Here is a 25,709-nt window from a genome sequence, read left to right as displayed (position 1 = left end):
AGGATACAGAAAAGGTTTACCAGTATGTTGCCTGGTATGGAGTGCATTAGCTATGAAGAGAGACTGGAGAAACTTGGTTTGTTCTCACTGGAATGACGGAGGTTGAAGGGCGATCTGATAGAAGTCTACAAGATTATGAGAGGCATGGACAGAGTGGATAGTCAGAAGCTTTTTCCCAGGGTGGAAGAGTCAATTATTAGGGGGCACAGGTTTAAGGTGCGAGGGGCAAGGTTTAAAGGAGATGTACGAGGCAGATCTTTTACACAGAGGGTGGTGGGTGCCTGGAACTCGCTGCCGGGGGAGGTAGTGGAAGCGAGTACGGTAATGGCTTTTAAGGGATGTCTTGACAAATACACGAATAGGATGGGAATAGAGGGATATGGTCCCCGGAAGAGTAGGAGGTTTTAGTTAAGACGGGCAACATGGTTGGTGCAGGCTTGGAGGGCGGAAGGGCCTGTTCTTGTGCTATAATTTTCTTTGTTCTTTGTTCTTTGTATGAGGACGATAGGGGGATTGGCGCTTAGTACCAGTTAGGACACCGGCAGCAGGGTTTTAGATGACCTCAAGATAACAGAGGGTTGAAAATGGAAGACCAGCCAGAAATGTGTTTGAATAGTCAAGTCCAGAGCTGACAAAGGCATGAATGAACAATTTGGCAGTGGGTGAACAGAGTGGCAAAGTTAGGAATAGGCAGTCTTAGTGATGGTGTGAACAAACGGTTGGAAGCACATACCAGGGTCAATCTCAGGCAGATGCAAGAGTGAGGGATGGAGTCATGTACCATAGAAAGCATTCTTTCTGGTTGTATCACAGCTTGGTATTGCTCCTGCTTTGCCCAAGCCCACAAGAAACTACAAAATGTTGTGAACATAGCCCAATCCATCACGCAAACCAGCCTCCCATCCATTGACTCCATCTACACTTCCCACTTACTTGGCAAAGCAGCCGGCATAATTAAGGACTCCACATACCCCGGACATACTCTCTTCCACCTTCTTCCATCAGGAAAACTATACAAGAGTCTGCAAACACGTACCAACCGACTCAAGAACAGCTTCTTCCCTGCTGCCATCAGACTCTTGAATGGACCTACTTTATATTAAGTTGATCTTTCTCTTCACTCTATCTGTAACTGCAACACTATGTTCTGCACTCTTTCTCCTTCTCCCTATGTACTCTATGAACGGTATGCTTTGTATAGCGCGCAAGAACTAATACTTTTAACTGTATCCCAATACATGTGACAATAATAAATCAAATTAAAAACAGGGAATGGAGTTTGGAACAGGAACTGAAAACAATAGGCTCAGGAAATAGCTCCCATTTTAGGTCACTCCTTCTTTCTCAATGTCCATTTTCTTCATATGTGTTGAATCTCTTAAAATGATTTCCTTTGTTATAGGCGCTACATAAATGCAGGGTTTTGCAGATACTAATTCAATTACTGTGATCTCTGCATCGTGGCTCTAATAGAGGGTTCAGGATTCAGCTCAATGGAGGCTGAGCTGCTACCAAAGAACAAGAACAAAGAACAGCACAGCACAGGAACAGGCCCTTCGGCCCACCAAGCCTGCACTGACACATGACGCCTTTCTAAACTGAAGACCTTTTGCCTCTACGTGGCCTGTATCCCTCTAGTCTCTGCCTATTCATGTGTCATTTACCAGTTGGGTATTTATGACAGTTTGATAGCTTCACGGTCACTTTTATCAAAGCCACCTTTTTATTTTAAATAATTTAAATTCTCAAACAGCCAGCGTGGGATTTGAAGTCATGTTTCTTGTGTGTTCAGTCCAGGCCTTTGGATTTCTAGACCAGTAGCATTATCACTACGATATTACATCACCACATCTACTCATGTGCCACCAGAAAGATAGATAGTAAACAATGAAGAGCCTAATCCAGGGACTCTGCTACAGGTTCCCAATGCCTCATGACTGAGATTAGATACCTCAACATAGTCTTTAGAAGCTGCAGCTCAGTGTATGGCTCAGGCTACATAACACACTAATTAATCATTTACTCCTGGCACAATCTATCCTTTGGTCGTTATCCTGTTTTATAAAGAGTTAAAACAGGCCACATTCAAAGAGTACAATTCAAAGTGCAACTTGCTGTTTTGCAAGAAGTGAAACCAAATGTGAGAAAAATGGAATCTAATTTAATTTTGAGATGACCGGTTGTTAACAACTTTCAGGGCAGACAGTATCATTTCAGGTTTAATGGCATTATGGCTACAGATCATATTTGTTTTGGCGGAAGGGGTGGTTATGATAGTCATAAAAGAAAACTTAGGTTGTTCATTGACTATTGCAAAGTTCAGCTTGATGTATAATTTCTCTGATAATGAAACAGTGCGTGCGAACCTAGAACAGAAACTTGGGTTAGCTTACAGTTGGCAAGTATTGACCATCTCAAACGAGATGAGCTCAATTATATCCCATTGACTACCTCAACCTCTCTCTCTCCCTATCTCTTTCTCCTACTATAACAAATTCCTTTAACCCTACACCTTTGACCAGGTTTTTGATTACCTACGCTGATATTCACATGGGCTTTGTTGGAAACGTTATTTCACAATGCACCTATTTCACTTTGCTCTATTATCTGCAGGCTGACCTCCCTCCATCTTATGAAAAACTTCCTAATTTATACCAAATACCACTTACCCATGTGATCGCTGTTCATTAGTTCCCAGTCCGGCCATGCATTGATTTTAAAGTTATCATCCTTGTTTTCAAGTCTCATCATGAACTGTAATCTCCTCTAGCCCCACAACCTTTCAAGATGCCTGTTCTCCCATAACTCTCTTGCACACTGCCAATTTTAATTACTCTGACATTGGTAACCATGCCTTCAGCTACATGGTGGCACGGTGGCATAGTGGCTAGCACTGCTGCCTCACAGCTCCAGGGACTTGGTTCGATTCTAGCCTCGGGTGTGCTCCACTCTGTGTGGAGTCTGCACATTCTCCCTGTGTCTGCGTGGGTTTCCTCCTGCACTTCCAAGATGTGTAAGTCAGGTGGATTGGCCATGATAAATTGCCCCTTCGTGTCAGGGGGGTTAGCAGGGTAAATGTGTGGGGTTCCAGGGATAATGCCTGGGAGGGATTGTTGTCAGTACAGGCTTGATGGGCAGAATGGCCTCCTTCTGCACAATAGTGATTCTGTGATGCACAGGCCTAAGATCTGGAATTCTCTCTCTACTCCCATCCATTTCTCTATCTCCCTCTCCTCCTTTAACATTCCTTAAAATCATTGACCAAACCTTTGTTCACTTTTCCAAATCGCTCTCTATCTTTGGCTGAACGGTCACTTTCCTCAACTTTCCGCAAAGACTATTTTTTTACATTAAATTCACTATATAAATATACATACTCTTGCAACTCGGCCAACGTTGTTGTTGCAAGTTCTAATTTCATGATGTACTTTTCCACTCATCACATGTATAGAGGGTGCAGGTTTCAGTTCATATAAGACTTGTTCCACTTATGGAAACTTTCTTTGGTTATGACCACAAAAAAGCATTGGGAGGAAGTTCAAACTGTAATAAGACGAATGGGGAATGGGAACAAGATGGATTCGATAAGGAAAAAATAATTAATTATTATGAATGGGGAATTTATCAGATCATATGTCCGATACTATAAGTTCACATACCAGAAGAAATTTAATGCAGAATAGAATGAAGTGGTATAGTTTGAATCACAGAATTGTTACGGTGCAGAAGGAGGCCATTGAACCCATTATGTTTGCACTGGCTCTCCAAATGAACATGTTACTTAGTGCCATTCTCCTGCCTTTTCCCTATACCCCTGAACATTGTTTCTACAAATAATCATATAATGTCCTCTTGAACTGCCTCCACCACACTTCCAGGCAGTGCATTACAAACCAGAGCCATTCACTGTGTGACAAAGGTTTTTCTCAAATCACATTTGTTGCTTTTGTAAATAACTTTAAATCTGGGGACCTTATCAAACGTCTTACTAAAATCCATGTATATGACATCAACTGCTCTACCTTCATTGCAGAGCCTTTGGCTTTGATCTTTGGGTCCTCACTGTCCACAGGGATAGTCACAGTAAGAGGGTTAACAACACCAGGTTAAAGTCCAACAGGTTTATTTGGTAGCAAAAGCCACACAAGCTTTCGGAGCCCCAAGCCCCTTCTTCAGGTGAGTGGGAATTCTGTTCACAAACAGGGCATATAAAGACACAAACTCAATTTACATGAATAATGGTTGGAATGCGAATACTTACAGCTAATAAAGTCTTTAAGATGTAAACAATGTGAGTGGAGAGAGCATCAAGACAGGCTAAAGAGATGTGTATTGTCTCCAGACAGTGAGACTCTGCAGGTCCAGACAAGCTGTGGAGATTACAAATCGTGTGACATGAACCCAATATCCCGGTTGAGGCCGTCCTCATGTGTGTGGAACTTGGCTATCAGGTTCTGCTCAGCGACTCTGCGCCGTCGTGTGTCGTGAAGGCCGCCTTGGAGAACCCTTACCCGAATATCAGAGGCCGAATCATCGACACAGATACCATCATCTCACGTGAGAACACCATCCACCAGGTACACGGTACATACTCTTGCAACTCGGCCAACGTTGTCTACCTGATATGCTGCAGGAAAGGATGTCCCGAGGCATGGTACATTGGGGAAACCATGCAGACGCTGTGACAACGAATGAATGAACACCGCTCGACAATCACCAGGCAAGACTGTTCTCTTCCTGTTGGGGAAGACTTCAGCGGTCACGGGCATTCGGCCTCTGATATTCGGGTAAGCGTTCTCCAAGGCGGCCTTCACGACACACGACGGCGCAGAGTCGCTGAGCAGAGACTGATAGCCAAGTTCTGCACACATGAGGACGGCCTCAACCGAGATATTGGGTTCATGTCACACTATTTGTAATCCCCACACAGCTTGCCTGGACCTGCAGAGTCTCACTGTCTGGAGACAATACACATCTCTTTAGCCTGTCTTGATGCTCTCTCCACTCACATTGTTTATATCTTAAAGACTTTATTAGCTGTAAGTATTCGCATTCCAACCATTATTCATGTAAGTTGAGTCTGTGTCTTTATATGCCCTGTTTATGAACAGAATTCCCACTCACCTGAAGAAGGGGCTTAAGGCACCGAAAGCTTGTGTGGCTTTTGCTACCAAATAAACCTGTTGGACTTTAACCTGGTGTTGTTAAACTTCTTACTGTGTTTACCCCAGTCCAACGCCGGCATCTCCACACAGGGATAGTGCCAGAGGACTGGAGAGTGGCGAATGTTGTTCCTCTGTTCAAGAAAGTAAATAGGAATGACCCTGGTAATTATAGGCCGGTTAGTCTTACTTCGGTGGTCGATAAGTTAATGGAAAAAGTCCTGAGGGATAGGATTTACGACCATTTAGAAAGATGCAGCTTAATCTGGGATAGTCAACACGGATTTGTGAAGGGTAAGTCTTGCCTCACAAATTTAATTGAAATTTTTGAGGAGGTAACTAAGTGTGTTGATGAAGGTAGAGCAGTTGATGTCATATACATGGATTTTAGTAAGACGTTTGATAAGGTCCCCCATGGTCGGCTCATGAAGAAAGTAAGGAGGTGTGGGATAGAGGGAAATTTGGCCGATTGGATAAGTAACTGGCTATCTCATAGAAGACAGAGGGTGGTGGTGGATGGTAAATTTTCAGACTGGAGACCAGTTACCAGCGGTGTACCACAACGTTCAGTGCTGGGTCCTCTGCTATTTGTGATTTTTATAAATGACTTGGAGGAGGGGGCTGAAGGGTGGATCAGTAAATTTGCTGATGACACCAAGATTGGTGGAGTAGTGGATGAGGTGGAGGGCTGTTGTAGGCTGCAAAGAGACATTGATAGGATGCAGAGCTGGGCCGAAAAATGGCAGATGGCGTTTAATCCTGATAAGTGCGAGGTGATTCATTTTGGTAGGACAAATTTGAATGCGGATTACAGGGTCAAAGGTAGGGTTCTGAAGAACAGAGAGATCTTGGAGTTCATATCCACAGATCTCTGAAAGTTGCCACTCAAGTGGATAGAGCCGTGAAGAAGGCCTTTAGTGTGTTAGCGTTTATTAACAGGGGGTTTGAGTTTAAGAGCCGTGGGGTTATGCTGCAACTGTACAGGACCTTGATGAGACCACATTTGGAATATTGTGTGCAGTTCCGGCCACCTCACTTTAAGAAGGATGTGGAAGCACTGGAAAGAGTGCAAAGGAGATTTACCAGGATGCTGCCTGGTTTGGAGGGTAGGTCTTATGAGGAAAGGTTGAGGGAGCTAGGGCTTTTCTCTTTAGAGCGGAGGAGGATGAGAGGCGACTTAATAGAGGTTTATAAGATGATGAGGGGGATAGACAGAGTGGACGTTCAGAGACTATTTCCTCGGGTGGATGTAACTGTTACTAGGGGGCATAACTATAAGGTTCGTGGTGGAAGATATAGGGGGGATGTACGAGGTAGGTTCTTTACTCAGGGAGTGGTTGGGGTGCGGAATGGACTGCCTGCTGTGATAGTGGAATCGGACACTTTAGGAACTTTCAAGTGGTTATTGGATAGGCACATGGAGCACACTAGAATGATAGGGAGTGGGATAGCTTGATCTTGGTTTCGGAAAAGGTTCGGCACAACATCGTGGGCCGAAGGGCCTGTACTGTGCTGTACTGTTCTATGTATATTCTATGTATCTATATGTATGTATCCTGTGTCTTCAGCCATTTTTTGATATCAGAGTGAATCAAATTGGCTGAAGGCTGGAATCTGTGATGCTGGGGACCTCCATCATGATTTGCATTCAAAGCACATGGGCTTTGTTGTCCAGGCCAGTACATGTTGCCCATTCCTAATTGCTCTTGAGAAGGTGGTCCACTCAGTACCTCTGGTTTGAAGACGGCCGCAAATGTTTTATCCTTGTCTTTTGCACTAATGCGCTGGGCTGCTCCATCATTGAGGATGGAGATATTTGTGGAACCTCGTCCTCCTTTGAGTTGTTTAATTAACCACCACCTTTTACTCTGAGCAAATATCAGAGTAAAAGGACAACCCTTTGCGCCAAGATGAGGAGGAATATCTTCAGCCAGAGGGTGATGAATCTGTGGAATTCATTGCCACAGAAAGCTGTGGAGGCCAGGTCATTAAGTGTATTGAAGGCAGAGATAGATAGGTTCTTGATTGGTAAGGGGATCATAGGTTACAGAGAAAAAGTGGGAGAATGGGGTTGAGAAACTTATCAGCCATGATCAAATGGCAGAGCAGACTCGATGGGCTGAATGGCCTAATTCTGCTCCTATATCTTGTGGTCTTATTACATTCTGTTAGGCAGTTGTCGTGGCAAACAAAGTGCACAATTAAATGCTGCAAATAACAGAGCGGCTTTGAACAAAAGCTCAAACCAAAAGCTCCCGGCCACCCTCCTCGCCTTACCAACCCAAACTCCAGCCTGTTCAATGTCTTGTGGGGAATGCTGTGGACCCTGAAGGGATGTATTTTGTATAATTAGACCTATCCAAATTGCACTTGTTGCCTGTGCCCATCACTGTATTTTGGGTGCTGTTTGGACTCTGGGGCAAGCTGTAAACAGCCTTTCATTTGTGTGGAAGGTATTTGCAGCCTGACCTTGCTAATATTGGCCTTTGTTGACATTTGATATTAAAAGCGCTTCGCCTGCTGGACTGTACCATTGCAACAGGGAGGGGATTGAATACAAAAAACCCTGAGTACATGAGGCAGAGTGACTGACTGTTAACGAATTAAACCAATCCATTTCGCAACAAGATCTGATCTGATGCAAATAAACCACAAAACCATTATCTGATTTAAAACCCAGGCTTGCTTTTAATTCACCCCACTCTGAGTTGCATTGCTTTGAGAATCATTCCTCCCCAGAAGCGTGTAAACATTCATAAAGATAGCATTGCAATAATAATCACTCCAATGTTCAAATGCCTCCATGATCTGCAGACACCCCTGCACGTTCCAGACCCTCTCCTGTACTGTGGATGCAGACAGAGGCGCCCAGCAGACGGAAGTTAGGAGAGCTCTGCTGAACTCTAAACTCCGGCTCTTTCCTCGCAGATCCGAGATCCCCCGCCAGATTCCAGCAGCTGGAAGTGAGGATTTGATTTTCTCTCTGAATCTCAGGCTCAGTGGAGTAAATGCTTCCCGGGAGAGGCCGATCATGATGTTGAGGGCGGCCAGGCGCCTCTTGGTGAGTTTCCCCCTGTCAATTTCACAACCTGTTTCATTCTGGCAAAATTCAGAGTCGTTACAGGGCGGAAGTTAAAAGTTGCACATTTTCTGTATCCGCTCAGCTCAGCTTTCTTTCCCACAGCCTCAGCAAACTCTTACAACCCTGTGAGATTCACAATAAACAGCCAGCAGCTCACACGTGCCGAGTGTCATTCAGCTCTGGACTGACACTGAACACCAACTTTCTGTCCCCCCAGTCACTGCTGCACCCCCACCCCGCACCCAGTCACTGCTGCACCCCCACCCCGCACCCAGTCACTGCTGCACCCCCACCCCGCACCCAGTCACTGCTGCACCCCCACCCCGCACCCAGTCACTGCTGCACCCCCCACCCAGTCACTGCTGCACCCCCCACCCAGTCACTGCTGCACCCCCCCACCCAGTCACTGCTGCACCCCCCCCACCCAGTCACTGCTGCACCCCCCCCACCCAGTGACTGCTGCACCCCCACCCAGTCACTGCTGCACCCCCCCCACCCAGTGACTGCACCCCCCCCACCCAGTCACTGCTGCACCCCCCCACCCAGTCACTGCTGCACCCCCCCCACCCAGTCACTGCTGCACCCCCCCCACCCAGTCACTGCTGCACCCCCCCCACCCAGTCACTGCTGCACCCCCCCACCCAGTGACTGCACCCCCCCCACCCAGTGACTGCACCCCCCCCCACCCAGTGACTGCACCCCCCCCCACCCAGTGACTGCACCCCCCCCCACCCAGTGACTGCACCCCCCCCACCCAGTGACTGCACCCCCCCCACCCAGTGACTGCACCCCCCCCACCCAGTGACTGCACCCCCCCCACCCAGTGACTGCACCCCCCCCACCCAGTGACTGCATCCCCCCCACCCAGTCACTGCTGCACCCCCCACCCAGTCACTGCTGCACCCCCCACCCAGTGACTGCTGCACCCCCCCCCCAGTGACTGCTGCACCCCCCCCACCCAGTCACTGCTGCACCCCCCCACCCAGTCACTGCTGCACCCCCCCCACCCAGTCACTGCTGCACCCCCCCCCAGTCACTGACTGCTGCAGCCCCCCCAGTCACTGCTGCACCCCCCCCACCCACTGACTGCTGCCCCCCCACCCACTGACTGCTGCACACCCACCCACTGACTGCTGCACCCCCCACCCAGTCACTGCTGCACCCCCCCCCAGTCACTGCTGCACCCCCCCACCCACTGACTGCTGCACCCCCCCACCCACTGACTGCTGCACCCCCCCCCCAGTGACTGCTGCACCCCCCCCACCCAGTCACTGCTGCACCCCCCCACCCAGTCACTGCTGCACCCCCCCCACCCAGTCACTGCTGCACCCCCCCCCAGTCACTGACTGCTGCAGCCCCCCCAGTCACTGCTGCACCCCCCCCACCCACTGACTGCTGCACCCCCACCCACTGACTGCTGCACACCCACCCACTGACTGCTGCACCCCCCACCCAGTCACTGCTGCACCCCCCCCCAGTCACTGCTGCACCCCCCCACCCACTGACTGCTGCACCCCCCCACCCACTGACTGCTGCACCCCCACCCACTGACTGCTGCACCCCCACCCACTGACTGCTGCCCCCCCACCCACTGACTGCTGCCCCCCCACCCACTGACTGCTGCCCCCCCCACCCAGTGACTGCTGCACCCCCCCCCAGTCACTGCTGCATCCCCCCCACCCACTGACTGCTGCCCCCCCCCACCCACTGACTGCTGCCCCCCCCACCCACTGACTGCTGCCCCCCCCACCCACTGACTGCTGCCCCCCCCACCCACTGACTGCTGCCCCCCACACCCACTGACTGCTGCACCCCCCCCCCACCCAGTGACTGCTGCACCCCCCCACCCACTGACTGCTGCACCCACCCCCACCCAGTGACTGCTGCACCCACCCCCACCCACTGACTGCTGCACCCCCCCACCCAGTCACTGCTGCGACCCCCACCCCCCACACAGTGACTGCACCCCCCCCACCCAGTGACTGCACCCCCCCCACCCAGTCACTGCTGCGACCCCCACCCCCCACACAGTGACTGCACCCCCCCACCCAGTGACTGCACCCCCACCACCCAGTGACTGCACCCCCACCACCCAGTCACTGCTGCCCCCCCTCCACCCAGTGACTGCTGCACCCCCTCCACCCAGTCACTGCTGCACCCCCCCCACCCAGTGACTGCTGCACCCCCCCCACCCAGTGACTGCTGCACCCCCCCCACCCAGTCACTGCTGCACCCCCCCACCCAGTCACTGCTGCACCCCCCCCACCCAGTCACTGCTGCACCCCCCCCACCCAGTGACTGCTGCACCCCCCCCACCCAGTGACTGCTGCACCCCCCCACCCAGTCACTGCTGCACCCCCCCACCCAGTCACTGCTGCACCCCCCCACCCAGTCGCTGCTGCACCCCCCCCACCCAGTGACTGCTGCACCCCCCCCACCCACTGACTGCTGCACCCCCCCACCCAGTCACTGCTGCACCCCCCCCAGTGACTGCTGCACCCCCCCCACCCAGTGACTGCTGCACCCCCCCCACCCACTGACTGCTGCACCCCCCCACCCAGTCACTGCTGCACCCCCACCCAGTGACTGCTGCACCCTCCCCAGTGACTGCTGCACCCCCCCCACCCACCCAGTGACTGCTGCACCCACACCCACTGACTGCACCCCCCCCACCCACTGACTGCTGCACCCCCCCCACCCACTGACCGCTGCACGCCCCCCACCCAGTCACTGCTGCAACCCCCCCAGTGACTGCTGCAGCCCCCCCACCCACTGACCGCTGCACGTCCCCCACCCAGTCACTGCTGCACCCCCCACCCAGTGACTGCTGCACCCCCCCCACCCAGTCACTACTGCACCCCCCCCACCCAGTCACTGCTGCACCCCCCCACCCAGTCACTGCTGCACCCCCCCCAGTCACTGCTGCACCCCCCCAGTCACTGCTGCACCCACCCCAGTCACTGCTGCACCCCCCCACTGACTGCTGCACCCCCCCCACCCACTGACTGCTGCACCCCCCCCACCCACTGACTGCTGCACCGCCCCCACCCACTGACTGCTGCACACCCCCCACCCACTGACTGCTGCACACCCCCCACCCACTGACTGCTGCACCCCCCCCACCCACTAACTGCTGCACCCCCCCCACCCACTGACTGCTGCACCCCCCCCCCCCACCCACTGACTGCTGCACCGCCCCCCACCCACTGACTGCTGCACCCCCCCCACCCAGTCACTGCTGCACCCCCCCCACCAAGTCACTGCTGCACCCCCCCCACCCAGTCACTGCTGCACCCCCCCCCAGTCACTGCTGCACCCCCCCCACTGACTGCTGCACCCCCCCCACCCAGTGAGTGCTGCACCCCCCCCACACCCAGTGACTGCACCCCCCCCCCACCCAGTGACTGCACCCCCCCCACCCAGTGACTGCACCCCCCCCACCCAGTGACTGCACCCCCCTCATCCAGTGACTGCACCCCCCTCATCCAGTGACTGCACCCCCCTCACCCAGTGACTGCACCCCCCTCACCCAGTGACTGCACCCCCCTCACCCAGTGACTGCACCCCCCTCACCCAGTGACTGCACCCCCCCACCCAGTGACTGCACCCCCCCACCCAGTGACTGCACCCCCCCACCCAGTGACTGCACCCCCCCACCCAGTGACTGCACCCCCCCACCCAGTGACTGCACCCCCCCACCCAGTGACTGCACCCCCCCACCCAGTGACTGCACCCCCCCACCCAGTGACTGCACCCCCCACCCAGTGACTGCACCCCCCACCCAGTGACTGCACCCCCCACCCAGTGACTGCACCCCCCACCCAGTGACTGCACCCCCCCACCCAGTGACTGCACCCCCCCCACCCAGTGACTGCACCCCCCCCACCCAGTGACTGCACCCCCCCCACCCAGTGACTGCACCCCCCCCACCCAGTGACTGCACCCCCCCCACCCAGTGACTGCACCCCCCCCACCCAGTGACTGCATCCCCCCCACCCAGTCACTGCTGCCCCCCAGTCACTGACTGCTGCAGCCCCCCCAGTCACTGCTGCACCCCCCCCAGTCACTGCTGCACCCCCCCCACCCACTGACTGCTGCCCCCCCACCCAGTCACTGCTGCACCCCCCCCCCAGTCACTGCTGCACCCCCCCCCCAGTCACTGCTGCACCCCCCCACCCACTGACTGCTGCACCCCCACCCACTGACTGCTGCCCCCCCACCCACTGACTGCTGCCCCCCCACCCACTGACTGCTGCCCCCCCCACCCAGTGACTGCTGCACCCCCCCCCCCCAGTCACTGCTGCATCCCCCCCACCCACTGACTGCTGCCCCCCCCACCCACTGACTGCTGCCCCCCCACCCACTGACTGCTGCCCCCCCCACCCACTGACTGCTGCCCCCCCCCACCCACTGACTGCTGCCCCCCACACCCACTGACTGCTGCACCCCCCCCCACCCAGTGACTGCTGCACCCCCCCCACCCACTGACTGCTGCACCCACCCCCACCCACTGACTGCTGCACCCCCCCCACCCACTGACTGCTGCACCCCCCCACCCACTGACTGCTGCACCCCCCCACCCACTGACTGCTACACCCCCACCCACTCACTGACTGTTCCCCCCCCCACCCAGTGACTGCTGCACCCCCCCACCCAGTGACTGCTGCACCCCCCCCACCCAGTGACTGCTGCACCCCCCCCATCCAGTGACTGCTGCACCCCCCCCACCCAGTGACTGCTGCACCCCCCCCCCACCCACTGACTGCTGCACCCCCCCCCACCCACTGACTGCTGCACCCCCCCCCACCCACTGACTGCTGCAACCCCCCCACCCAGTGACTGCTGCACCCCCCCCACCCAGTGACTGCTGCCCCCCCCACCCAGTGACTGCTGCCCCCCCCACCCAGTGACTGCTGCCCCCCCCACCCACTGACTGCTGCCCCCCCCACCCACTGACTGCTGCCCCCCCCCACCCACTGACTGCTGCACCCCCCTCACCCAGTGACTGCTGCACCCCCCCCCACCCAGTGACTGATGCACCCCCCCCACCCAGTGACTGCTGCACCCCCCCCACCCACTGACTGCTGCACCCCCCCCACCCAGTGACTGCTGCACCCCCCCCACCCAGTGACTGCTGCACCCCCCCCACCCAGTGACTGCTGCACCCCCCCCACCCACTGACTGCTGCACCCCCCCCACCCAGTGACTGCTGCACCCCCCCCACCCACTGACTGCTGCACCCCCCCTCGCACCCAGTCACTGCTGCACCCCCCCCACCCACTGACTGCTGCACCCCCACCCACTGACTGCTGCACCCCCACCCAGTCACTGCTGCACCCCCCCACCCACTGACTGCTGCACCCCCCCCACCCACTGACTGCTGCACACCCCCCCACCCAGTGACTGCTGCACCCCCCCCACCCAGTGACTGCTGCACCCCCCCCCACCCAGTGACTGCTGCAACCCCCCCACCCACTGACTGCTGCACCCCCCCCCACCCACTGACTGCTGCACCCCCCCACCCACTGACTGCTGCACCCCCACCCACTGACTGCTGCACCCCCCCCACCCACTGACTGCTGCACCCCCCCCCACCCACTGACTGCTGCACCCCCCCCCACCCACTGACTGCTGCACCCCCCCCCACCCACTGACTGCTGCACCCCCCCCCACCCACTGACTGCTGCACCCCCCCCACCCACTGACTGCTGCACCCCCCACCCACTGACTGCTGCACCCCCCCCCCACCCAGTCACTGCTGCACCCCCCCCACCCACTGACTGCTGCATCCCCCCACCCACTGACTGCTGCACCCCCCCCCCGCACTCAGTCACTGCTGCACCCCCCACCCACTGACTGCTGCACCCCCTCAACCCACTGACTGCTGCACCCCCCCCAGTCACTGCTGCACCCCCCCACCCACTGACTGCTGCACCCCCACCCACTGACTGCTGCACCCCCACCCAGTCACTGCTGCACCCCCCCCACCCACTGACTGCTGTACCCCCCCCACCCACTGACTGCTGCACCCCCCCCACCCACTGACTGCTGCACCCCCCCCCACCCAGTGAGTGCTGCACCCCCCCCCACCAACCAGTGACTGCACCACCCCCCACCCAGTGACTGCACCCCCCCCCCCTGGTGACGGCTGCACCCCCCCCCCGTGACGGCTGCACCCCCCCCCCCCCCCCGTGACGGCTGCACCCCCCCCCCACCCCGTGACGGCTGCACCCCCCCCCGTGACAGCTGCACCCCCCCCCCCCCCCCCGGTGACGGCTGCACCCCCCCCCCCCCCCCCACACTCAGTGTTCTCTTCCATTTGGGGAACACTTCAGCGGTCACGGGCATTCAGCCTCTGATCTTCGGGTAAGTGTTCTCCAAGGCGGCCTTCACAACACACAACGCAGAATCGCTGAGCAGAAACTGATAGCCAAGTTCCTCACACATGAAGACGGCCTCAACCAGGATCTTGGGTTCATGTCACACCATCTGTAACCCCCACGACTTGCCTGGGCTTGCAAAATCTCACTAACTGTCCTGGCTGGAGACGATACACATCTCTTTAACCTGTGCTTAACCCTCTCTCCACTCATATTGTCTGTATCTTTAAGACTTGATTACCTGTGAAGACTCGCATTCCAACCATTATTTTGTAAATTGAGTTTGTGTCTTTATATGCCCTGTTTGTGAACAGAACTCCCACTCACCCGATGAAGGAGCAGCGCTCCGAAAGATTGTGCTACCAAATACACTTGTTGGACTTTAACCTAGTGTTGTGAGACTTCTTACTGTGCTTCCCCCAGTCCAACACCAGCATCTCCACATCATTTTCTGGGGAAGCCCTGTGTCCTTCAGTCTGATTTTTAATTCATTGTAAGAAGTTTAACAACACCAGGTTAAAGTCCAACAGGTTTATTTGGTAGCAAAAGCCACACAAGCTTTCGGAGCCCCAAGCCCCTTCTTCAGGTGAGTGGGAATTCTGTTCACAAACAGGGCATATAAAGACACAAACTCAATTTACATGAATAATGGTTGGAATGCGAATACTTACAGCTAATCAAGTCTTTAAGATACAAACAATGTGAATGGAGAGAGCATCAAGACAGGCTAAAGAGATGTGTATTGTCTCCAGACAGGACAGCCAGTGAGACTCTGCAGGTCCAGGCAAGCTGTGGGGATTAGCCCAGACAGCTTGCCTGGACCTGCAGAGTCTCACTGGCTGTCCTGTCTGGAGACAATAGACATCACTTTAGCCTGTCTTGATGCTCTCTCCACTCACATTGTTTGTATCTTAAAGACTTGATTAGTTGTAAGTATTCGCATTCCAACCATTATTCATGTAAATTGAGTTTGTGCCTTTATATGCCCTGTTTGTAAACAGAATTCCCACTCACCTGAAGAAGGGGCTTAAGACTCCGAAAGTTTGTGTGGCTTTTGCTACCAAATAAACCTGTTGGACTTTAACCTGGTGTTGTTAAACGTCTTACTGTGTTTACCCCAGTCCAACCCCAGCATCTCCACATTTTAATTCATTCCCAGACAGCTAGAAATTGGCTTTAAAATGCAATCGACTTAATAGAATAAAATGCAATTGGATTGCAACTTTCAGAAGGCCACAACGAACTTTACAGCTAATTAAAGATTTTTGAATTGTAGGCTGGTGTAAAAGTAGGAGGAGGGCGGGTTACTGGAGTGATGGGGATTGCAAACATTGGGGGAAATCTCTAGCCTTGCTCATAATTTTTGTTTTGCTTTGTTTTGGTTTCAACTGTTGACTGCAGATCATTTATGCATGGGGTCTAGTACTGCGAGAGGCTGCAGCCTGCGTGTACTGTACTGTATAAACTGTCCACTCCCTTTCACCGGCAGTTTAAAGGCTTGAAGGGCACAGAGACATTCTCTGTGTTGTTCGATTGGAGAAGGTTAACTTGTGAAGCTGCAAGACTTCCAACTTTGGACAAAGGTTACTGGAAGAACCTACACAGTGACCAAGGCTATTATGTATTTTACCGAAACCAAAGCACAACTTGCATTCATACAGTACCTTTTAACACAGTAAAATGTCCCAAATCATTTCACAAGGGTGATAGCAGACAACATTTCACTCTGGGCATGTAAATTGATGCTGGGACAGCTGACCAAATGTTTGGTCAAATAGGATTTAGGATTTAAGAAGAGTTCTGAAAGAGAACAGAGCCTGTGTGTGTCTGTGTGTGAGAGAGACAGAGCATTCGGGGAAGGAATCCAGAACTTGGAGCCCAGGAAGCCAAAGGCACCGCTGTCCATTAGGACATAGGAACATGTGGCACTTCAAACCTGCTCTGACATTCAATAAGATCGCGGCTTGGTTTTAGAGTCAATTCCACTTTACCATCAATCCTGCCCCACCGCCCCCCCCCCCCCCCCGCCCCCTCCGCTAACCCCATAGACCAAAAATCAGAAATCTGTCTTGAATAAATTCAGTGACCCAGTTTCCATTAATCTCTGAGAAGAGAATTCCATAGATTAACAACTCTGAGAGAAATAGAAAGCCCCTCAACTCCATCTTAAAAGTCTCTTATTCTTAAACTGTCTTCCCTGGTTCTAGTCTCCACCCCATCCCCTCCCTGATAAGTGGGTCCCTCCTCCTGATATGCGGTATCTACCCTCTCCAAACCCCTCAGGAACTTATATGTTTCAATAAGATCACCACCAATTCTTCTAAACTCCGATGGGTGTAGGTGCAACCTGTGTAATCGTTTCCTTAAAAGATAAGGCCCTCATCCCAGATAAGCGAACCTCTGAACTGCTTCTAAAACAATTCTTGCATATTTTTTCAAATAAGGGGACCAACACTGTATTCAGTATTCCAGATGTGGGGCAGGATTTTACGTGCCTTGCTCATCTGAAACCGTAAAATCCTGCCCGAGGTCAACGGATCTTCCCATTGCCTGCCCCTTGCCAGCTCCGATTCCTGTGGCAGGCGGCGTGGTAAAATTCCAGTCGTGGTCTCAACAAAGCTCTTGTAGTAAAACTTCCCCATTTTTATATTCCATTCTCCTTACGATAAATGCCATAATTCCATTCAAGAAAATATTTATGTTGATGTGGGTGAAGCAGTTGAGGCCAGTATTTATTACCCATCCCTAATTACCCTTGAGAAGGTGGTGGTGAGCTGTCTTCTTGAATCGCTGCAAACTGTTCTGTCGGTCTCCCTCAGCACTTCCTGTATCTGTTCAGCTATCTCTGGGCAGTAAGGCTCAGAGGAGACTAAAGGGCAGTTGAGGCCATGGAGGAACTGGAGCAGAAGAATGAGGGTGTTAAAATCAAAGCTTTGTTGGAGTGGATCCAGTGTAGGCCATTAGACACAGTATGCAATGGATGAACGGGAGCTGAGTTTGAAAACGCACCTCAGGGTCAAACAGGATACCAATCAAGATGAAAATTTTTCTCTGAAATGGTAAGGGAGGTGCCATTCCACCAGAGCTATGCTAGTTTATCTCTGTCTTCCCCTGAAGTGGAACATCACTTGTGCCTTGCTCTGCTGTTGGTTCCTCTGGGCTAGCAGCCAGAGCAGATGCAGAGCACTGCGCCAGGACTGTACTTGTGTCCTCATGATTCAGCATTACCAACTCATTGGAGCAGAACTACAGACCAATTCTCTAAAACGGGTTTGTGGCACCCGCCATTATTAGTTCAATAAAAAAAACAACTTGTAGCAAAGTGAAGATACTCTGAAGTTTCTGTGGCCTGAGGTCCAATGTTGACATCACTGCACCATTAATACCCACATTTCCAGCAAAAATAGAGTCCAGTCTAAAGTATCACCCACTGCGAGGTAAAAAGATTTTTATTTATGTGGCATCTTCCACAACCTCGGACTGTCCCAAAGTGCTAAACAGCTGTCTTTTGATCTTATTAATCTAGAAAAGCTAATTTGTGCAGAGTGGGAGCATTTCAACACCAATGGGAGAAGGATCAAATAATCTGTTCCTTTTTCAGTGACGCTAGATAGGGGATACTTATTGTCCGAGCTCACTGGGGACAACTCTCTGACCTTTCTTCACCACAGTGCCGCAGGATCTTTTACATCCACCTCAAAGAGAGCAGGCACAATTTTGACCTGACATCTTATCTGAAAGGCAGCACCTCTGTTCGTGCAGCACTCCCTCAGAACTGCATGGAGTGTCAGTCTGGATGTAATGTTCAAGCCCTTTGAGTGGGACATGAACCTCGACCTTCTGTCTCTGGAACTCTCTTCCTCAGAGGACAGTGGGAGCAGAGTCTGAGTATTTTTAAGGCAGGACGAGATTGATTCTTGATCAATAAGGGGGTGAAAGGGGGTAGGCAGAAGGGTGACGTTGAAGTTACAATGAGATCAGACATGATTTTATTGAATGGCGGAGCAGGCTCGAGGGGCCGAGTGGTCTACTTCTGCTCCTAATTCATATGTCCGTAGGTGCACCATTCTTGCAGTTATTCTCCCCATGTTTTATTACGTGGGGCATAAGCACACTCAAAGTCAAATTCATTCAGCCCACAGCAACATAGGAGCCAAATGTCTCATCTTCATATAAAGCCAGTGCGTCCAGCCTCACTTATCCTCAACTCAATGTGAACTTCAACAAAAACTTTTGGTGATTTACGTATTGTCTTTAAATATTGCTGTGCCATTCTCTTCCCTCATTGGTGTCTCCAGCTGCTCTGAGCTCCAGAATTTCCTCCCTAAACCTCTCCACCTCTCTATCTCACTTACCTCTTTTAAAACACTCCTTAAAGTTTCGCTCTTTGACCAAGTTTTTGGTCACCTGCCCTATTATCTCCTTCTGTGGCTCAATGCCATATTTTGTCTGATAACATTTGGGTGAAAATGTTGTATTAATACAAGTTGTTGGTTGGGCACTAACAAGCATACCCCTCCATTCCCTTCCTACCAAGCGGCACCGAGCTTCCAATATTCCTGCTTCTTTGGCCTGGTATCATAGAATCCTACAGTGCAGAAGGAGGCCATTTGGCCCATCGAGTCTGCACTGACTACAATCCCACCCAGGTCCTATCCCCATAACCCCGTGCATTTACCCTAGCTAATCCCCCTGGCAGTAAGGGGCAACTTAGCATGGTCAATCCACCTAACCTGCACATCTTTGGACTGTGGGAGGGGGAAACCGGAGCACCCGGAGGCAACCCACGCAGACACGGGGAGAATGTGCTAATTCCACACAGACAGTGACCCAAGCCGGGAATCGAACCCAGGTCCCTGGCACTGTGAGGCAGCAGTGCTAATTCTTTTTCCGAAACTCCTGTGAAGTAACATGGGGAGGCAAATTGCTTTACTGAAGTCTGCTGTCTTTCTGATATTGTATGGGGAGGCATTGAGCAGAGGTGGGGGGGCAATTCTCCCAAAATTGCTGAATTGGGCCTGATGAAATATATCCTAGGATTCTTTGGGAGGCAAGGGATGAGATAGCAGAGCCTTTGGCTTTGATCTTTGTGTCCTCACTGTCCACGGAGGGTGGTACCAGAGGACTGGAGAGTGGCGAATGTTGTTCCTCTGTTTAAGAAAGGGAATAGAAATAACCCTGGTAATTATAGGCCGGTTAGTCTTACTTCGGTGGTCGGTAAGTTGATGGAAAAAATCCTTGGGGATAGGAAGGATTTACGACCATTTAGAAAGATGCAGCTTAATCCGGGATAGTCAGCACGGATTTGTGAAGGGCAAGTCTTGCCTCACAAATTTGATAGAATTTTTTGAGGAGGTAACTAAGTGTGTAGATGAAGGTAGTGCAGTTGATGTCATATACATGGATTTTAGTAAGGCGTTTGATAAGATCCCCCACGGTCGGCTTATGAAGAAAGTAAGGATGTGTGGGATAGAGGGAAGTTTGGCCGATTGGATAGGTAACTGGCTATCTAACAGAAGACAGAGGGTGGTGGTGGATGGAAAATTTTCGGACTGGAAACCGGTTACCAGCGGAGTGCCACAGGGATCAGTGCTTGGTCCTCTGCTATTTGTAATTTTTATAAATGACTTGGAGGAGGGGGCTGAAGGGTGGATCAGTAAATTTGCTGATGACACCAAGATTGGTGGAGTAGTGGATGAGGTGGAGGGCTGTTGTAGGCTGCAAAGAGATATAGATAGGATGCAGAGCTGGGCTGAAAAATGGCAAATGGAGTTTAACCCTGACAAATGTGAGGTGATTCATTTTGGTAGGACAGATTTAAATGTGGATTACAGGGTCAAAAGTAGGGTTCTGAAGAATGTGGAGGAACAGAGAGATCTTGGGGTTCATATCCATAGATCTCTGAAGGTTGCCACTCAAGTGGATAGAGCCGTGAAGAAGGCCTATAGTGTGTTGGCGTTCATTAACAGGGGGTTTGAGTTTAAGAGCCGTGGGGTTATGCTGCAACTGTACAGGACCTTGGTGAGACCACATTTGGAATATTGTGTGCAGTTCTGGTCACCTCACTAAAAGAAGGATGTGGAGACACTGGAAAGAGTGCAGAGGAGATTTACCAGGATGCTGCCTGGTTTGGAGGGTAGGTCTTATGAGGAAAGGTTGAGGGAACTTGGGCTTTTCTCTTTGGAGCGGAGGAGGTTGAGAGGAGACTTGATCGAGGTTTATAAGATGATGAGGGGGAGAGACAGAGTGAACGTTCAAAGACTATTTCCTCGGGTGAATGGAGCGGTAGCTAGGGGGCATAACTATAGCGTTCATGGTGGGAGACATAGGAAGGATGTCCGAGGTGGGTTCTTTACGCAGAGAGTGGTTGGGGTGTGGAATGGACTGCCTGCAGTGATAGTGGAGTCAGAAACTTTAGCAACATTTAAGAAGCTATTGGATAGGCACATGGAGTACTTCGGGATGATAGGGAGGAAATAGCTTGATCTGGGTTTCAGCCAAAGCTCGGCACAACATCGTGGGCCGAAGGGCCTGTTCTGTGCTGTACTGTTCTATGTTCTATGTTCTAAAACTGGTCTAGATCACGACTGTTTTTTCAGTGCAACTTCAGACCCGAATCTCCCCACTCTGTGCAATGCAGAGGTCACAATCGTGAATGTGATTAAAAACCTGAGGTGGGGGGAGACCTATTCACACCGGAGGCTGACAGCTCTGCAACTCTGCGCGTGCACAGTGGCCCCGGTTTGCTGGCACCTTGATCGCTGCCCAGCACTGCACACACACACACACACACACACACACACACACACACACACACACACACACCCCCCCCCCCCCCCCCCCCCCCCCCCCCCCGCCAAACAGTCTAATCGCAGCCCTTACAACAATTCCTGGGCCAACCCTGACCCCTCCCACCCCCCATCCCGGAGCTCCCCGCTGTCCAGCCCAACATCGCCCCCCCCCCCCCCCAACACCCCACCCCACACCACCACAACAGACCAACCCCCGCTTCCGCGACAGGAGGCAGACCACCCCACCCAAACCGCCCCAATCGCTGGCCTCACTCCAGCCCAGACCGATCCCCATGCAGAATGGCAGTGGGACCCCCCACGCCCACCCATCACCCCCCTAAGCCCCACCCACAACAGGCCCTGCCCATGACCAGCGGCAGTGCCAGGGGGCACAGACTGGCACTGCCAGGGTGCCCATGCCCAGGGGGCACCACCCCCCACTGTGGGGGGCCCCAATTGCCCCCCCCCTCATTCCAGCGGGGTCTCCCGCTAGTTCCCCGAATGTGGGGAGCTGCGGCGGAGTGAAGTGTTCCTGGCGAGGTGGGGGATGCTATCAGGCCCGGCAAGTTCCGTGCCGGGCCTGACAATGACGCTTAAACTACATTTAAAATATATTTAAAACAGATTAAAGTCACTTCCTGCCGGTTTCCAGTGCAGTTCCGACTGCGCCTGTTCCCTGGCTCTGGGAGACACACATGCGAATCCCGCAATATGGCTGACACGCGATTCTCTTGACCCAACCCGCCAGAAAATTTGCGGGTCGCGATGGGAGAATCGTCCCCGTGGTTTCTCTGGGGCGTGAGGAGCCAGATGGTAATTATTTTTTACAAAAATATACTCTATTTACAAAATACTTAAAAGAACATTCCAAAACATTTCAAAATTGTCATTAGAGAGTGTGCAAAGATATTCAGATTTTCATAGAACATAGAACATAGAAAGCCACAGCACAAACAGGCCCTTCGGCCCACAAGTTGCGCCGATCATATCCCTACCTCTAGGCCTATCTATAGCCCTCAATCCCATTAAATCCCATGTACTCATCCAGAAGTCTCTTAAAAGACCCCAACGAGTTTGCCTCCACCACCACCAACGTCAGCCGATTCCACTCACCCACCACCCTCTGAGTAAAAAACTTACCCCTGACATCTCCTCTGTACCTACACCCCTGCACCTTAAACCTGTGTCCTCTCGTAGCAACCATTTCAGCCCTTGGAAATAGCCTCTGAGAGTCTACCCTATCCAGACCTCTCAACATCTTGTAAACCTCTATCAGGTCACCTCTCATCCTTCGTCTCTCCAGGGAGAAGAGACCAAGCTCCCTCAACCTATCCTCATAAGGCATGCCCCCCAATCCAGGCAACATCCTTGTAAATCTCCTCTGCACCCTTTCAATGGCTTCAACATCTTTCCTGTAATGAGGTGACCAGAACTGTGCGCAGTACTCCAAGTGGGGTCTAACCAGGGTCCTATAAAGCTGCAGCATTATCTCCCGACTCCTAAACTCAATCCCTCGATTAATGAAGGCTAGTACGCCGTACGCCTTCTTGACCGCATCCTCCACCTGCGAGGCCGATTTAAGAGTCCTATGGACCCGGACCCCAAGGTCCTTCTGATCCTCTACACTGCTAAGAATGGTACCCTTCATATTATACTGCTGCTTCATCCCATTGGATCTGCCAAAATGGATCACTACACACTTATCCGGGTTGAAGTCCATCTGCCACTTCTCCGCCCGATTTTCGATATAGATCATGTTGCATTCTGAAGTTCTTCAGTACAGTTGTGATACAGTTCCCCTCAGTGCACAGTGGCTGACTTTGATGGCAACCTTTCCCCACTACACCTCTGCACCAGCTTGCTGGCTTATTCCTATGAACCTCCTCAAGACCAACACAAGGCAGTGTTGTTTGGGCCGGCTTTTTGTGGCTCGTGTGGTAAGAGAAATAGAAAGACTTAGTTTGAGAAGTACTTACCACTTACCTGTGTGAAAAGATGCCCGAGAAGATAATGCCTTCACTTTGCTGTGTTGCTTGGCACAGCAGTAATACCTATCCAGTTTAGAATGCAATGCAATGTTATCTTAGAATGTAAATACAGCGTGTAATTGGAATTTTGGGAAAGGCTTTTTAGATTAGAATCACAATTACTGACCAGTCAATAGACTACTCCAACACAATCAGCCTTCCATTGCACTATTTACTTTCCGCAGATCATTTGGAACAAGCTTGACTTATTAACATGCACCCAATAAATAAGTGTTCAGATAAACTTAACTCACATATTGAGCCAAGGTGAGAAGGCAGCCTTCATTCACACTTGGTTAATATTTAACCGGAATAGTTGCTGCTTCCTACGCTGAAACTGTTCTTGTGGTATTCTGTAAAAGGATATTTTATTCAAGAGAAAGTGTTTGGCCCCCGTCCGGGTTCTAAGTGTTTTTTCACTCCTATCTTTATTTCGCAGACGGCCAGAGTATGGAGACCGACAGTCCTCATCAAGCCGGCTGGGGTCTGGTGCCCCGCGGGAAGGCCCTTCTCTACCCACTGTCCATTGCCTCAGCTGCCAGTTCCCCCACTGAAACATACGCTGGAACGCTACCTCCTGGCACTGCAGCCTCTCGTGACCCCAGAGGAGCTGGAACAGACAAGGGAGATAGTGAGAGAGTTCAGTCGACCCAATAGTATTGGAATGAAACTGCAGGACAGGCTGGAAAGGCGATCGAGAAGGACTGAAAACTGGGTAAGTGTGGGAAACAATATGGGGAGGAGGGGTGGCACTCGAATTCTTCATGGAATTCCCATACACGCAAGTGGAGCAGAATGGGTTGAATACCTGCCTGGTTGTGGGCCCCATGGGAATAACTGCAAACTCACTGAGGCTGGAGCAATGTAGCCCTTGAGAATGACCAGAGATATACAGGATTCTCAGGAGGCTTGACAGGGTAGATGCTGAGAAGTTGTTTCCTCATTTGGGAGGGTCTAGTACTAGAGGGCATAATCTCAGAGTAAGGGATCACACAATCAAGACAGAGGAGGAATTTCTTCTCTGAGGGTGGTGAATCTATGGAATTCTTTACCGCAGAGGGCTGTTGAGGCTGGGATGTTAAGTATGTTCGACGCTGAGATAGATAGATTTTTAACCAGTAAGAGAATCAAGGGTTATGGGGATAAGGTGGGAAAGTGGAGCTGAGGATTATCATATCAGATCATGAATGGCGGAGCAGACTCGATAGGCCGAACGGCCTACTTCTACTCCTTCGCTTTTTGGTCTTATGTACAGCGCATGTTCCAACCATTTCCACCATTAAAATGGCAACTCGGGCCTGCCTTGCCTATAGGAATGGGTCCAGCACCTGAACCAGACAGTCAGCAGTGATCCCCTTTCAAATAGACAGTGAATGTATTCACAAAGCAGCAGGACTACTGACACATTTAGAGATAATTTACAGAATCCCTCCAGTGCAGAAGGATGCCATTGAGCCCATCGAGTCTGCACCAACTCTCTGAAAGAGTCCAGGCCCAATTCCCATAACCCCATGCATTTACCCCACGAATCCCCTAACCTACACATCTTGGGACACTAAGGGGCAGTTGGGCAAGGCCAATCCACCCAACCTGCACATCTTTGGACTGTGGGAGGAAACTGGATCATTCGGAGGAAACCCACAAAGACACAGGAGAACAGACAAACTCCACACAGTCACCTAAGGCAGTGAGGCAGCAGTGCTAACCACTGTGCCCCTGTGCTGCCACACTGTGTCACCGTGCTACCCTATTACCCATTCCATTAAGGTCAAGTAACAGAAGTTAAAATTGTTCCTTTCATTTTCCTCTCACTTGTTAAGACCCAGGCCAGAAACTCCAAGATGTTTTATGAAGATAGCCTAGACCCTAAGTTAGCCTCGACCCTAAGTTTTTATATTTGATTTTGGCATTAGGGTGAGCATAAGGTGTTTTACTCCAGGTATGATTCAAATGACCACCCGGAAGCTTTTATCAAACAAAGTTCAATTAAGTACACAGTTAAAATATAACAAAAAGAATTAGCATAACTTTTACCAATTGCAAGATTCAAACATAACACAGTATTAACCTTAACAGCTAGCTATCTATGTTGTTCCAAGTCAAACACCATCCCACAGACATACACCTCTTTCCAGACTTGACACAAAAAGCAAGTCTGCTCACGTGATGCTGGGTTTTCAGCTTTTTAACACCTGCTGTGAATTGGTCCTTTGAATGTTGGATTAAATCTCCGACGCTTCCCAGCCCTGGAACTTTTCAAAAAGCCT

The 25,709-nt window shown here is 52.0% G+C and overlaps 2 protein-coding genes across 2 annotated transcripts in view; both read left to right on the top strand.

The window, feature by feature from the left end:
* Positions 1–25,709, top strand: part of LOC144496746 (butyrophilin subfamily 1 member A1-like) — a 284,881-nt gene that overhangs the window by 163,209 nt on the left and 95,963 nt on the right.
* LOC144496741 (carnitine O-acetyltransferase-like) overlaps positions 7,829–25,709 on the top strand; it is a 56,638-nt gene continuing 38,757 nt past the window's right edge. Inside the window, exons 1-2 of the mRNA XM_078217253.1 lie at positions 7,829–8,223; positions 23,882–24,157. Coding sequence (XP_078073379.1) covers positions 7,966–8,223; positions 23,882–24,157 — 534 coding nt within the window. The 5' untranslated portion in view covers positions 7,829–7,965. The remainder of the gene's footprint in view (positions 8,224–23,881; positions 24,158–25,709) is intronic.

This window comes from Mustelus asterias, chromosome 8 (genome assembly GCF_964213995.1).
Source record: "Mustelus asterias chromosome 8, sMusAst1.hap1.1, whole genome shotgun sequence".
NCBI classification, from domain to species: Eukaryota; Metazoa; Chordata; class Chondrichthyes; order Carcharhiniformes; family Triakidae; genus Mustelus; species Mustelus asterias.
The sequence above is the reverse complement of the archived record's forward strand: the minus strand, read 5'-3'. Positions and strand labels throughout refer to the sequence as shown.